This window comes from Sodiomyces alcalophilus (assembly GCF_042370955.1).
Source record: "Sodiomyces alcalophilus JCM 7366 unplaced genomic scaffold ACRALscaffold_2, whole genome shotgun sequence".
Classification (NCBI taxonomy): Eukaryota; Fungi; Ascomycota; class Sordariomycetes; order Glomerellales; family Plectosphaerellaceae; genus Sodiomyces; species Sodiomyces alcalophilus.
In genome coordinates this window covers 5,864,749-5,877,142 of record NW_027263533.1, presented here as the reverse complement: position 1 = coordinate 5,877,142, position 12,394 = coordinate 5,864,749, and the positions used below count along the sequence as shown (strand labels likewise).

Genomic DNA, 12,394 nt, shown 5'->3' with positions numbered 1-12,394 from the left:
AAACAAAAATAATTGAAGACGTAAAAAAGACGAAGATACATCAACATAGCGACAGTACGTTGTACAGCTCTTATCACCTAGTCAACGAGCATATATGTCTATTTGGCAACATCTGACTTATCCCGTCTTCCGTGCTGTCGCAGGCTCTGAAAACAATGCGTACATAAATCCAGGTTTGAAGGACGAAGGACGCACGTCGACCCGACTTGCCGACATAATAAACCAAGAGAAAGGAATGTTTCACAGAACAAGACTGTAAAATCCGTCGTTGCGACCGTCGTCGAAATGAAGTGCAATAGTCACTACTTTTCCCAGAGTTTCCCTCCTCTAGCTCGGATGGCAGTTTGGAAGACGTGCGTCGGCCGTCTTGTCTCTCCCCTGTCTTTCTCTCCCTCGCCTCGGTCCTCCGAGGGCTTGCATCTGGCGTCGTACGGCCGGGAGTCGTTTTCTGGAGACCGCTATGACTGCCGAACGTGGTCGTCACAATTACTCTACACCCGCTGTACCCCGGCTGGCCACAGTGTCCTTGCAGGCGCCGTGGCAGATGTAGAGGGTCCTACCGGTCATTTCAATTTCAAGGGGGTTCCAGTATCAGGTCGGTACGCACATGGATAAAACCTCGGTCGTTGGCCAACAGCCTTCAAGCAATCGGGCAACGCGACCGATCCCTCATCCTGCAGGGAAGTTCGACAATGAAAAGGTGCAACGAGGCCAGTAACCAGGTCCGGCCGACGTCCTTCATCCAGCATACGGTGAGATGTCATGCGGAAAAAAGTCATCGAATCATGCAAATCAAAATAGACCAGAACATGTCCCGGTAGTCCACATCCATTGCTGTGATGGACTGTAGACGATCTCCCATTTGGTGGGTTCCTGAACTCGTCGACGAACAATCCGCAGAGATGGCGGACGCTCGAATCGCACAACTCCTTTTGAACTTATACACTCGATAGAAAAAGGGGCCGCACTGTTCATGTCGTACCTAAGAACTCCTTCTTTGATTCTGCCGCCTTCCACGAGGGAGCGACGTTAGGATGCCGTCTCTATTTCCGATCACGCAGATCCCGACCATTTCTCGAGATATCCCTGCCGGGATTAAAGTTGTCTCGGTATCACCATGTCGAGGAAAGCTCGGCTGCTTGCAGAAGTGACTCCCTATCTGATCATGGGTTTGGTGGAGTGGACAAGTTGACAGCCCAATCGCCATCCTTCTCAATGACAGCCTCGCCGGACTCGAAGACCTCCAGGATCATCTAATTTATATGGTAATGTCGGCGGTGTGTTTAATCGTCTGAGGATGTTTGAAGGAAATCTCATCAGATGCTTCAAGTGACTCGGAAGAAGGTCGACGGGGCCCTAGGCCACATGACGCTGTGCCACAGGCATCTTGCGCAGTTATCCATGAAGCCACCGAGGCTTTCTACTTGAATCCGCACTCAACGGGAGCTTGCACGTAGTCGCCATAAAAAGATATAGCATCGCGGTTTTCCTAGGATGCGAGATGTAGCCACTCGGCACTTAATTCTCGCGTTTCTATGTCTTCGTGATGACCAGAATGAATCCACAAGATGCAAGTTCACCGGCCCTGGCCAAATGTTGGTGACCTACTTTGCAGTACTTCCAAGAAGCAAGAGAGTTGATTAGCAGCACTTTAAGCTGCCCAGTTGCACAGACGACACATGTACTTGGTGGAAAAAAAGCCTCAAAGTAGGTCAGTCGGAACAGACTGTTAAGTTTCGCTCTTAGTCGTCGTGTCCCGTGTCACTTGCATCAGCAGGGGCGACGAGACTAGCCTACCATGATTATCCACTCAACTTTGCCTGGGTAGCACCGGAAGCAGGTGTAAAAATGCAAGGGAACAAGCGCCACCACTATTACTTCTTCCTCGCAGCGATTTGCGCCTCATTTTTGTCATGATTTTTAAAGAAGGGCACTTCGGCCAAATTCCTCGGGATGTGTAAGTTCAAGCCAGGCGCCTCGCTAAGATGGGCACTAAGCACAAAGGCGGTCTAACGGCCGCCGGCCTCCAGACTGTTAGGTAATTGACTTTTCCGCTTTGCCGCACCTTGTCTGATCCTTGCCGCACCCTAGGCACATACAGGCGCCCCGATTGGCTCCCCGACCTGTACGTCCCACAGCAGCTACAACGTACACAGCCCCAATGAATAGCGGTGGTGTCACCTACTGTCGTAGTAGAAAACCGCTGTTGGGTCAATGAGTCGTCGAGTAAGAATAAAGCGCTTGAACGAAAATGTATACCGACTGTAATGTTCATACCATATACTCTTAGTGTCGTCGGTTCAGTGATGGCGGGGCTGGAAAGAATATTACTCGATGCTAAGCGCGTCCCCTCGCCGCCCGGTACCCTATGCACTACGCTGTACGTTGTATAGAAGATAGCTCCTTACGCGTACCCGTACCTTGAGGACTCGGTATCGCAACCCATAAAAGGATCAGATGGGTTTTCTGCGACTGATGTCTGACTTCAGTGGTGTCTAGTTCAATGGGCCTTACTCCGAGCATCCGGCCACGAATGGGGCGCCTGGAGGCATGCGGAGACTGAGATCATCCCAATCATATCTCGGTGCAGTTTGGAATGCTCTGTCGGCTCCGTGCCTTGGTAGTTTTGTCGTTTCTCGTTAGACTCTAGAGATGCTGTGTCGGTACTGGTCCACGAGTCGGAGATACTAAGGTAGGTACCCCGTACATGAATTGAGTTGGCGTGGCGCTTTCCTAGCCCAGCGCCCCGGATCCACGGAATATCCCACTTGAGACGGGAAAAAGAAACACAAGAAAAGAAAGAAAGAAAAAGGAAGCCGGCAGTGAGAGATGAAGTCGCGAGTCTCTCCTCCCACGCTAAAAAGGAACCCATGTTTTGATAGGACGGGCCCAAAACTGAGTGTAAGCAAATCACTGCCACCATTTTTAGGTGCCGCGAACAAAGTTTCTCGCCAGCTGCGACTCCGTCATAATGATACGTTCGTTTGGGCGATAAGACCATAACGAACACTACCGCAAGTGTATGCATCCTAGGTACTTCCCAAAAAGGAGTACAGCAAGAGCATGTATGCTCCAAGCCTTAAGGGACGCGATAGTTAAGGGGCGTTGTTTTTTAGGGGAAGATCAGCGCATTAGTACCTCTCTGTTTGGATTAGAGCCCTTTATCGCGAGCGGCAGATTGGTGCCGGAGAGAAATACACTACAAGAAGGTTAATAATGGCATTGATGGACCAAGTCATCAGCCGTGATGCCTCGGGAACCATTTGCCCGCCCTAGTTTTCCCCGGCCGACCAAATCGCCACGATGATGACCAACTCTAGATAGTAGATTGTCCGCCCATAGTCAATACTCGAAACGGGGAAAGAAGCAAAGGAAAGAAACAGTACTGCAATTTCACCCTTGTCGAGAGGTCATCCAAAGGACCACGAGCCCTCAAATTCACTACTTCGTACACTAGAAAAGCTCTGAGCTCTGGGCACTTACTTCGTACACAAAACTCTCGCCTACGCTAAGATACCGTGGAAACGCCACCACCAAACACCTGTATTATCAAACGTGTGTCCCGGTGACAATGCGCCCTCCAGGCACCCGGTCCATCTCGTGGTAGTGGAGGCGAAAATTACATCTGAATTGCCTACGACGCTGGGTGTATTTCGTTCGCTCAGACGAATGCGTACGTACGTACATATGATTTTATCACGATGATGCCTCCCCATGTAGCGGCTACCAGTAGATAGAGTGGCCAAATCATCAGATCAGAACCTACTGGGTGATGAGAATTGTCAATTTTCAATGCCAGTCGGGGCTTGCCACGGATGCATGTTTCGTGGGGGTCTTATGACCGGGAAGGGCTGAGATGGTGGTGTTTGGGTTGGGCTCTTGCATGGCTTACAACTTGGATCAGGCAGTCCTGTTGAATACCTTTGCTTCTGGCATTGCTGCATTGCTTTTTCACAGGGCATTCCCCCCGTACGTAATTTACCATGTTCAAAGTAAGAGGTATTGGCATGATGATAGGTAGGAGTGCTCTGAACCTATCTGGACACACGCGTCTCACACCACCCACCTCATCCGTCCACGGCCAAGACCCACCAGCTAGGGTCTCAGGCGCACCTGGTGTGCATGTGCTTTCCAGGTCTTGGCCCATGCGGGGCATTCCTAGGACGGTACTTCTTCCGCTGCTGTCTGTCACTCCTCTCACTCGGTTGACCCTTCGGTGTATTTAAGTATCCAGCTTCCCCAACCCTCTGCATCGCCCTCGTTTTTTCCGCAGCCACATCGTTTGCTCGACATCATCAGCGTTGCTGTCTCTCGCTCGCCTCCCGCCCACACTCGCTCCCCCCTACCCACCTTTTAGGAAGTCCTCGTCGACTCCTGTCATTCGCTTTTGCGTTGCAGTTTTTGTTTTATTTTGTTCTTTGGTTCAGGCATAGAATCCCTCCCCTCTTGTACTCGACCGATCTCGTTGCAGAAAGTCCCCCCCCAAAGTAGATCCATAGCGACAAAGACCTGGCACCGTCGTATACATCTCGAGTCGACATCAAAGCTCTTTGCTCTAGCTACTGTTACGAGACATTGCAAAGTTATTCCCGTTGCAGCCTATAGCAGCCACCGACACCTCTTCGCCATAGAGGCTTCACGCAGCTCTGTTGCAAGCTTTGATGCGATAAATTAAGCCTCGAAGACACACCACCGCACACTCTCGCTTTCTACAACACCAGAGAAGACAACGCCGGAGGAGAAACAAGCTAGAGGAGACGGAACGTTCAATTCACATTCTCCATCAGCATCACGGAACAGGGACAGCGCTTGGCTTTCCAGATTCCTATCCAAAGCTAACATCAGGTCGATCTGTGGATTACCACTGTCGCTCTCGCTTTTCATCTCCTTGTTATTCCACGACGCTACGCTCGCTACCTAATACTCACCTTATACACGGCCCCTGTTGTCCGTGTATACTTAATGTGAGTCTTCTTCTTCCAGGATGGGACATAGTGGTGTACCAAGCACCTGCGGCTGACCTCTTGCTTCGTTCAGTTCGCTTCTCGACCATTCCGAAACAAAAGAAGAAAAAAATGGCTGGTCCTGGTGGTGGCCCTCCTCGTCGAAGGTATGGCCTGCTTATCCCTCGAAAGTCTAGGCAGGAAAACTGACTAACGTCGCCGTCGGTTTAGCCATACAAAGTCTCGCAAGGGCTGCGATACCTGGTATGTATCTTTTACATGGTACACGGTGGGAGCGTTCAATCTCGGCTAACCCAGTTTGTGTGTAGCAAACGTCGACACATTCGATGCGACGAGAGCTTCCCACAATGGTGAGTCGATTCTCTTGCTTCAACCAGCTCCGCTACGCCAGCTAACTTTGGAAATCAGTCGCAACTGCACGAAGCACAAGATTCGGTGCCCCTACAATGACATGCCTGCGCCTCACGGACGCTCTGTCACCCCCGACAAGCCCGATTTGCTGTGGACAAACGAAGTCGTCGAGTCCATCAAGGACTGGCGCCGCACCGGCATCTTCCCCTTCCGCGACCTCAACATCAGCTCGGCTCCTAACCCGGCCAGCTATACGGACGAGGAACTCAGGCTCATTTACCATGTTGCGTCGATTTGCAACCAGATGGAGTGTCTGGGTGCCAATGGTTTCACCATCTGGACCCGCCATATCCCAGCGTAAGTGCACAACAAAACATGGCGCTTCTCGCCAACCTACCAAATTTCCCCAGGGGAGAAACCAGAGGACTGACCTCAGTGGGCAGCATCATCAACCTCGGATCAACGCATCGCTATGTCATGGAGTCGCTGCTAGCTTTCTCGGCTATGCACATCGCTTCCCTGACCGACTGTCCCATCGTGGGCAACATGGCATATGAGCACCGTGGCCGGGCCCTGGGAGGTTTGCAAAAGGCCGTCAGCACCTTCTCGTGGGAGACATCGGATGCCACCCTCGCTGCCTCGCTCGTCCTGTCGTGGCAAGCTACTGATTGGTGAGTTTCCCTTGTGCTAAGCCTTGCGCTCGGTCGCTCGGCCGGACCCTTGGCACGGCTCACTAACGTGATGTTACAGGCGGAGCTGGACGCAGCTGATGCAGGGAACCTCTTCGGTAATTATTTGCCCTTTCCGGCGCCGGGAAATACAAGCGCTTTGTGCGACAAAATAGGCTAACATATCCGGTTGTAGGTCATTGATGCCATGGGCCCTTGGAGCCGGAATTCGCAGTTCTACGACCTCATCAATGAGACGAGCACCTACCCAACTGCGCCCCCTTCCCCCAGCCCGGAGCACAAACCGAGCCAGCCGCGCAAGGAGGACCTCGATGCCCTTACCCGGACACTGCAGCAGTTGCAGAAGGTCGAGGCGTACCTTAAGCAGCGGAAAGCCGACTCCAAGCAGATCCAGCAGCTCATAGGCTTCCTGAAGGGCTCTCGGAAAGTCAGTCTCAACCTATCGGTGGGTGACCAGTTCGAACGCCTGCGGCCGCTCCGGACGTGGCTCTTCTACCTGCCTGTCATGTGCCTCCAGGAGAAGGGAGTCACGCCCACCTCGCTGGTCACCATCGCGTACTACTATACCGTCGCGCTCCTCATGGAACGTCTTTTCCCGGAGATTGGGGCTGCCTATTTCGGGAACCTTTCCATCGGACCAGTGGAGGACATCTACCGTCGCCTGTATTCCATCAACCTGTCCAATCCACACGATACCGACCTCCACACGCCCTTCAAACTGATGCAATTCCCCATAGAGACGGTTACAGACTTCCGGTTTCGGATTGGCCTGGGTGAACCTGCACATTCACCGTGGTTCTCCCCGATGCACCACCCGCACGCTCCAGGCTTCATCGCTGGGGACCATCTTGCTCTGCCCACAGTAGCTGAGGCATCACATTTGCCGTACGGCAGCAATCCGACCTTTAGCTACAGCCAGGAGTCTCTGCCGATGGTCAGCACCGAGCCGCCGTCGCCCGCTGCTGTGAGCCCGTTGAATTTGTCGGTCTATCCCAACCAACAGTATCTCGGCATTCCTTCTCCCAGCTACGGCGGCTACAACAGCCCGGCCTCGTCCACTTTTGAGGGTTCCGTCAACTACAGCGAGTCGGACGACTACGGGACGTACGACGTGAGCGGCATGCCACCCGGTCACATGTTCTGCGGGTCACCGAACGGCCATGGCGTCGGGTTCGTCTCGGCTCTCCAGCCCGTGTGGAATTAGAACCTTGCCGGCCCTTGTGCGATTGTATCAGCCCGGCTTGGGCATCTGACTGGGCACGATGATCGACCGCCGGGCCAGAATCACAACGACTCCGACTCGACAGCGTCCGTCATTGTTTCGCCATCCCGAACAGCTCGGCATGATGCTCTTTCCGATGTGCCTATTCCCGTTACAGGCATCAATAGCGGCTCGACAACAACCTGGATCTGGATGCAGTGCCAGCCAATGCACTTCAACGCCTCTCGCCTTTCACCCACAAGCTGCCTTGCTGCCTTGCCTCGAGGCCATACTGAAACGAAACCAGAGCAGCCAAGCGCCGCACATGTCCTGTGTCAACAAGCGGAGCGCATTTAATGATTCTAACGGTCTTTGTTCTTTTTTTTCCTATTCTTTTTCGATCGCTCAACCTCATTCTTACCGTACCGTTTATTTAATACCTTGGGACGCCAATTCTACGCCAATGTACGACCACACTCCTTTGACGATACCCGCGAGGAACCTGAGCTAGACTCGGGCAGACCTTTGCACGACATTCCTTTGTACAACAAATGCACCTGGACGCCGACTTCCGGATACTCACGACACTCCTTACTAGTATTATACATGATACGCCACTTTAGACATTCCTTGACGGACACACCGGACGAATAACGATACCCAACTTTGCATATCTCTATCTGCATATACTCACTCCTTAATGACGACATTACGATTCGGGGACCCGGAAATACCACCGAAATCTATAGACATCACATGCGCTCCTTACGGATGGTAGCGAAAAAAAGATATCGTACATTGGCCAGGTTAGGACTTGCTTTTTGGAACCGAAAAAACAAAGCATCGGTGTGTCAGCTTTTTGTTTTCGGCGAGAGCAGCCGTCTGACCAACTAATCGGCGTTAAGTAATCATTTTTGCTTGGTTCTTCACGCGGACGGAAGAAACATTTGGCATTGGACGGCGTTTAATGGGTTTGATTTCTCGCAATGACAGAGCGTGCATATTTGGCATTGTTCTTTTTTTCCAAAAAAAAAGTTATGGCATGGGACATGGAAAGCAGATGGTGGTGAGGGACGGACTCTCATGTCGGGGATGTTCATAGTTGTCCGCGTTACTGTACGACTTTCAGGTCATCTTTGACTGCGTCGTATCAGTTGAGGAAGTAATATATAATAATATAAGTACAACTATGAGGAGAGAAAGTCCTCCCATCAGTTCTTATGTGCCCAAATACTTCGTAGTTTCCGTTGTTGTCTCTCAACCGAGAATACAAGGTAGGTAGGCAGCCTGAAATCATTGGCCTTATGTACGTACACGCGACTAGGTGTGTATACAATTCCACGGGAACGTACATGTACTTCGGAGCGGCAAGTCGGTGGAACCCAAGTTTATCCGTGTTCGAGTGCGCCGAGACCGGCGTGGCCTACCGAGTACATCCATCCATCCGTCCGTCATTTGACCCAGTTACCTCCAGAGAATATTGACCGTCTGGGTACCCTTTGAAATGATTTAGAACAGAAAAATACTCGATAATATTCCGTCCTTCTCTCGTCCCGCCCACTCCCTATCCATCTGCTTTGCTTTCCGGAGGAGTCGCCTGTCCCGTCGGTCCGTCCAGGTTGCTTTTATGCAAGGCCCGATCTTGGCGTGTTACGACAGAGGGCACGAGGCGTATCTAGCTCCTCACCCTAGCTTCGTACCTACGTCCGTCCAAGGGAAAAGCTAAGAATAGCCAACGCCCCCCTTTGTCCGGCGCGCGGCATCGTCCCCCTCCCGAGTCCAATGTCGCCCGTTCCAAGGCTGGCCAAGGAACTTAGGCTGGTTGATCGAGTAGTCTACGTATTCGGGCTGTGCTGTGAGTGTACGATGTACGACTCCAAAAAGCAGAGCATACGTGGGTTAGACTAGTGGGGAATCTGGGCCCCTCGAGGGGCCGGCGATCGACCATTGTTGTTTGCTGGTGGTTGCGGTTCTTATTGTGGTGGTTTGTGTTTACCGGCTGCCACCGCCACATGGGTAAGAGATGACGCACGAGGAGCACTACGTGCGCCTAGTCGTGAAATGGAATTGAGGTTCACATGGAGCGGGGGAGATGAGAAGGCGACGGAAAGAATGCGAGGCTAGGCATATCAAGGTTTGATTCTTCGAGGAAGGAAGCAAATGGACCAGACCGACCAGATGGCCATCTATCCATCCACTTTGGGCCGCGCAAAGTTCAATTACCAAAGGAGTCTACGAAGTAAGGCCAAATGGAAGTGCCATTAAGCCACCAAGCCACCAAGCAACAGCCACTTCGTAATGGCAGCCCAGTCTAACGGTAGTTGTCCTAGAGCCGCCCTTCAGCCCTCTTCCATCTTTGTAAATCCCGAGGCGCCCGTAGGCTGGGAATCACGGTCTGGGTTGAATCTTACCGAGGTCCTTGGGGCGAGAATCTCTTGATGATCGACGGAACTAGCCCGATCACGTAGCATAGTGATGGGTGCTGAGTTATCAGCCTTCAGCTCTTTAGAGCAACAGAGAAGATGGAGGTTCGAAAGAGACAGGATCGAGACTCTGGCGGGAGGGCTGGTGCTTCCCAAGACGGACTCGCCACGATTATGGGGTGACAGGCACATAGCCACCTGCCACAAAGACGACACACTAGAAGGCGCGATCTCGACTTCCTGCTACAGAGTAGCTACGCGTGGACATGTCCTGTTATCAGTACATCCTGTGCACTCAAACGAGATGAAAGCAAAGCCAGGATAGGGAAAGGAAAGGAGAAAGCAGCGTCGTTTCAAGTTCAAGGTATGTGTGGCGCTAGCAACCCAACCAACAACCCAATGTTCCTCCGTATTGATCGTAATCCATCATCCGCTAACCCGAAATCAAAGGGACAGGAGCCACCCGAAAATAACCCGAAGAAAGAGTCTCAACTCCAGTTCGCCTTGGTGTAATGAAGACCCGGTCCGAAGTACATGATGGCCCGGTGATATCAATCAATTCTTCTGGCAACTCCAAATTACTTGCTTGCTTTACGCCGTCAATTGTGGTTGGTATACGCGTCTCGTGGGGGGCCCGCGATGCCGTGACGGCTCGCCTTCGCCGCTCTCCGTAAATGGTGTCTCAGGTTTTTCTTCATTGAGCGCTGTGCGATCGAGATCGAGAAATGTGACGGCTGATCCCAGGCCTGTTGCCCAACGCATTCCCGGCCCCGTCCCTGATAGCGTCGCTGTAACTGGGTATCGGCGGGTGGGAGGGGCCGGTGGCAGCAGCCGCCGAACTCCCACGGCTCCTGTTGACCACTCGGATGAGGGGAGCGTTGTCGCTATCGGTGCTGTTGCGGCGACTTCCTGCTTCCGATTGCTCCGGACTGGTGTACTCGGGAGGTGGGTTGAGCGCGTCCTGCATGCCCAAGCCAGCCGCTTGTTCGTTCTGTCGGGAATGGACTGCAGGCGCGTTGCTGCTGGACTCGCCTCCATCGTCGGTGGGGACAAAGTGCGCCAGTGAGATGTCAGTCGAGCTGGTGGTGGGGCCGGGGCTCCTGGGGGGTAATACCCTGAAGTTGCCACTCCTCGTTCGCGCATGACCGTGTGCTGCACTCAACGTCTGCCCGGCGGCGTCCCGGGAAGACTGAACAGACTGGGAGGGAACGCGGTGAGTCTGAACGGCGTGGCTACTACTGCCCGAGTATCCGTCCTTCCGGCCTGCTTCCAAGAGTATGTCGCCCTGCTCGGAGCCGTAAGGTGGAGGGGGCGCCAGGCTACCGGTCATCGGGGCGAGGCCCCATTTCTTGACATTGGCCTCGATGAAGACGAATCCGGCTTGGCCAAAGTTGACGTGAACGCTGCAGGGGCCATTCGCACCCACCGCCGGGAAGAAGTTGTGAGATTTGAAACCATGTACCACGTCCTCCAACTTCCTGCCGTTGCGAGTGAAGAAGATGCTTCCGGTCCGTGGTCGGTAGCCCACGCCTATAACGTCGCCCTGGACATAAGCGGGTGCATAAGGTGTCGGGTTAAAGGGTTGATTGAAGCGGCGATGGCCTGTCGACATGTAGGCGACAGAGTACTTGTGATATCCTGTGCGACACTCAGGTCAGCCATACCATCGTAGAAGCCGCCCGGCAGCGTGGGCGGGCATACGGAGTCAATCATTTGACAACATACCTGGAAGCCGGAATAAAGGATAGGGTTTGGTGGCCATTCCGATGCTCAGCAGCGTGTTCTCCGGCTTATCAAATATCTTGGCTTCCCAGTAGTAGACCTCGTTTTGCTTCGGTACGGGGAGATTGCTCAAGACGGTGCAATCAGAATCGAAGAATTCGATCTCTGTCCGACCTTCGACGAAGCAGTTTGCGATTTCCAGCTCGGGTTCGAATTCCCAAGCCGAAACTCCTTTTTCTTGGATGGCGAGGTATTGGGAAAGAGAGATATCGGTCTGAAGGGATTCGGGGGGGTTGGCAGCAATGAAGGCTGGAGAATCGACATGGACATCGTCAGCAATAGAACTGGTCATATAAAGTGGATGACCCTTCGTTTCGTTCGCTTTTCCTTCGAGAAAAAAAATCGACGGGCAAAACAGAGAGGAAGGGAACATAAAATGAGGATTGACTTTACCCTTGGCTCGCAGGTACTCGGTCCGCTGGAGGTCGTCCATGGTCTCGAGTGCCTCGGCCTCCTCGCGCGCGAACGCCTGTTCGTCATCGTATTCTCCCGGGCGTCCTATGCGGTCAAGGAAGATTCGACCAGTGTTTGTGTATCGGAGGAAGTAGATGACAAGGAAGATGATGGCGAGGAGAATCGCTGAGCCGAATGAGGAGAGGAGACCGATGATGACGCCGTTCAGAGCTGATTTTGGAGGGGTGGGCGCCATGTTGAGCAGAGCTTGTGATGGTGGATGAGACGCAATAGAAAAGAAACGAAATGAAATGAGGGCGGACGCGAAACGATGTGGCGAGGATTCGACACCGATACCTGCCGGGTCTGGTTGTTGCAAGGTGAAGCGAGGGAAGACGGCTGGCGTCACCGCCGTAAGCGTGGCATTCGTTGCGTGTTTGCTAAACTGGCTAACGATAACGACGAAACGGAGAATCAAAGGAGTCGTTTGTAGGGAATGGGAAACTGTTCAACGAGTCGAGGAACCAAAGAATTAGAGGAAAACGATGGAAGATCAGAATGGAAGATGGGTAGTCGACGTCAAAGAGGTTC

The 12,394-nt window shown here is 52.8% G+C and overlaps 5 protein-coding genes across 5 annotated transcripts; 3 read left to right on the top strand and 2 right to left on the bottom strand.

Moving 5' to 3' along the window:
* Nucleotides 1-1,034: 1,034 nt before the first annotated feature.
* On the top strand, nt 1,035-1,711 carry ACRALDRAFT_208226 (uncharacterized protein; the record flags this gene model as incomplete). The annotated part of the gene is made up of 6 exons (XM_071022424.1): nt 1,035-1,147; nt 1,181-1,270; nt 1,308-1,329; nt 1,383-1,453; nt 1,494-1,635; nt 1,673-1,711. 6 exons carry the CDS (start codon nt 1,035-1,037, stop codon nt 1,709-1,711), a joined length of 477 nt encoding a protein of 158 aa, XP_070878197.1.
* Nucleotides 1,712-1,742: 31 nt separating this feature from the next.
* Nucleotides 1,743-3,065, bottom strand: ACRALDRAFT_208225 (uncharacterized protein; the record flags this gene model as incomplete). The annotated part of the gene is made up of 10 exons (XM_071022423.1): nt 1,743-1,764; nt 1,811-1,901; nt 1,935-1,980; nt 2,033-2,141; nt 2,182-2,203; nt 2,248-2,366; nt 2,421-2,483; nt 2,532-2,895; nt 2,941-3,009; nt 3,038-3,065. 10 exons carry the CDS (start codon nt 3,063-3,065, stop codon nt 1,743-1,745), a joined length of 933 nt encoding a protein of 310 aa, XP_070878196.1.
* Nucleotides 3,066-3,225: 160 nt separating this feature from the next.
* On the top strand, nt 3,226-3,733 carry ACRALDRAFT_208224 (uncharacterized protein; the record flags this gene model as incomplete). Its single annotated transcript, XM_071022422.1, has 5 exons — nt 3,226-3,244; nt 3,325-3,448; nt 3,514-3,555; nt 3,585-3,677; nt 3,721-3,733. The coding sequence occupies 5 exons, from the start codon at nt 3,226-3,228 to the stop codon at nt 3,731-3,733; spliced, it is 291 nt and encodes a 96-aa protein (XP_070878195.1).
* A 1,342-nt stretch (nt 3,734-5,075) lies between these two features.
* On the top strand, nt 5,076-7,208 carry ACRALDRAFT_2041152 (uncharacterized protein; the record flags this gene model as incomplete). Its single annotated transcript, XM_071021130.1, has 7 exons — nt 5,076-5,110; nt 5,175-5,207; nt 5,273-5,314; nt 5,373-5,672; nt 5,759-5,986; nt 6,066-6,102; nt 6,180-7,208. 7 exons carry the CDS (start codon nt 5,076-5,078, stop codon nt 7,206-7,208), a joined length of 1,704 nt encoding a protein of 567 aa, XP_070878194.1.
* A 3,114-nt stretch (nt 7,209-10,322) lies between these two features.
* On the bottom strand, nt 10,323-12,059 carry ACRALDRAFT_2099142 (uncharacterized protein; the record flags this gene model as incomplete). Its single annotated transcript, XM_071022929.1, has 3 exons — nt 10,323-11,266; nt 11,354-11,659; nt 11,804-12,059. 3 exons carry the CDS (start codon nt 12,057-12,059, stop codon nt 10,323-10,325), a joined length of 1,506 nt encoding a protein of 501 aa, XP_070878193.1.
* Nucleotides 12,060-12,394: the final 335 nt, after the last annotated feature.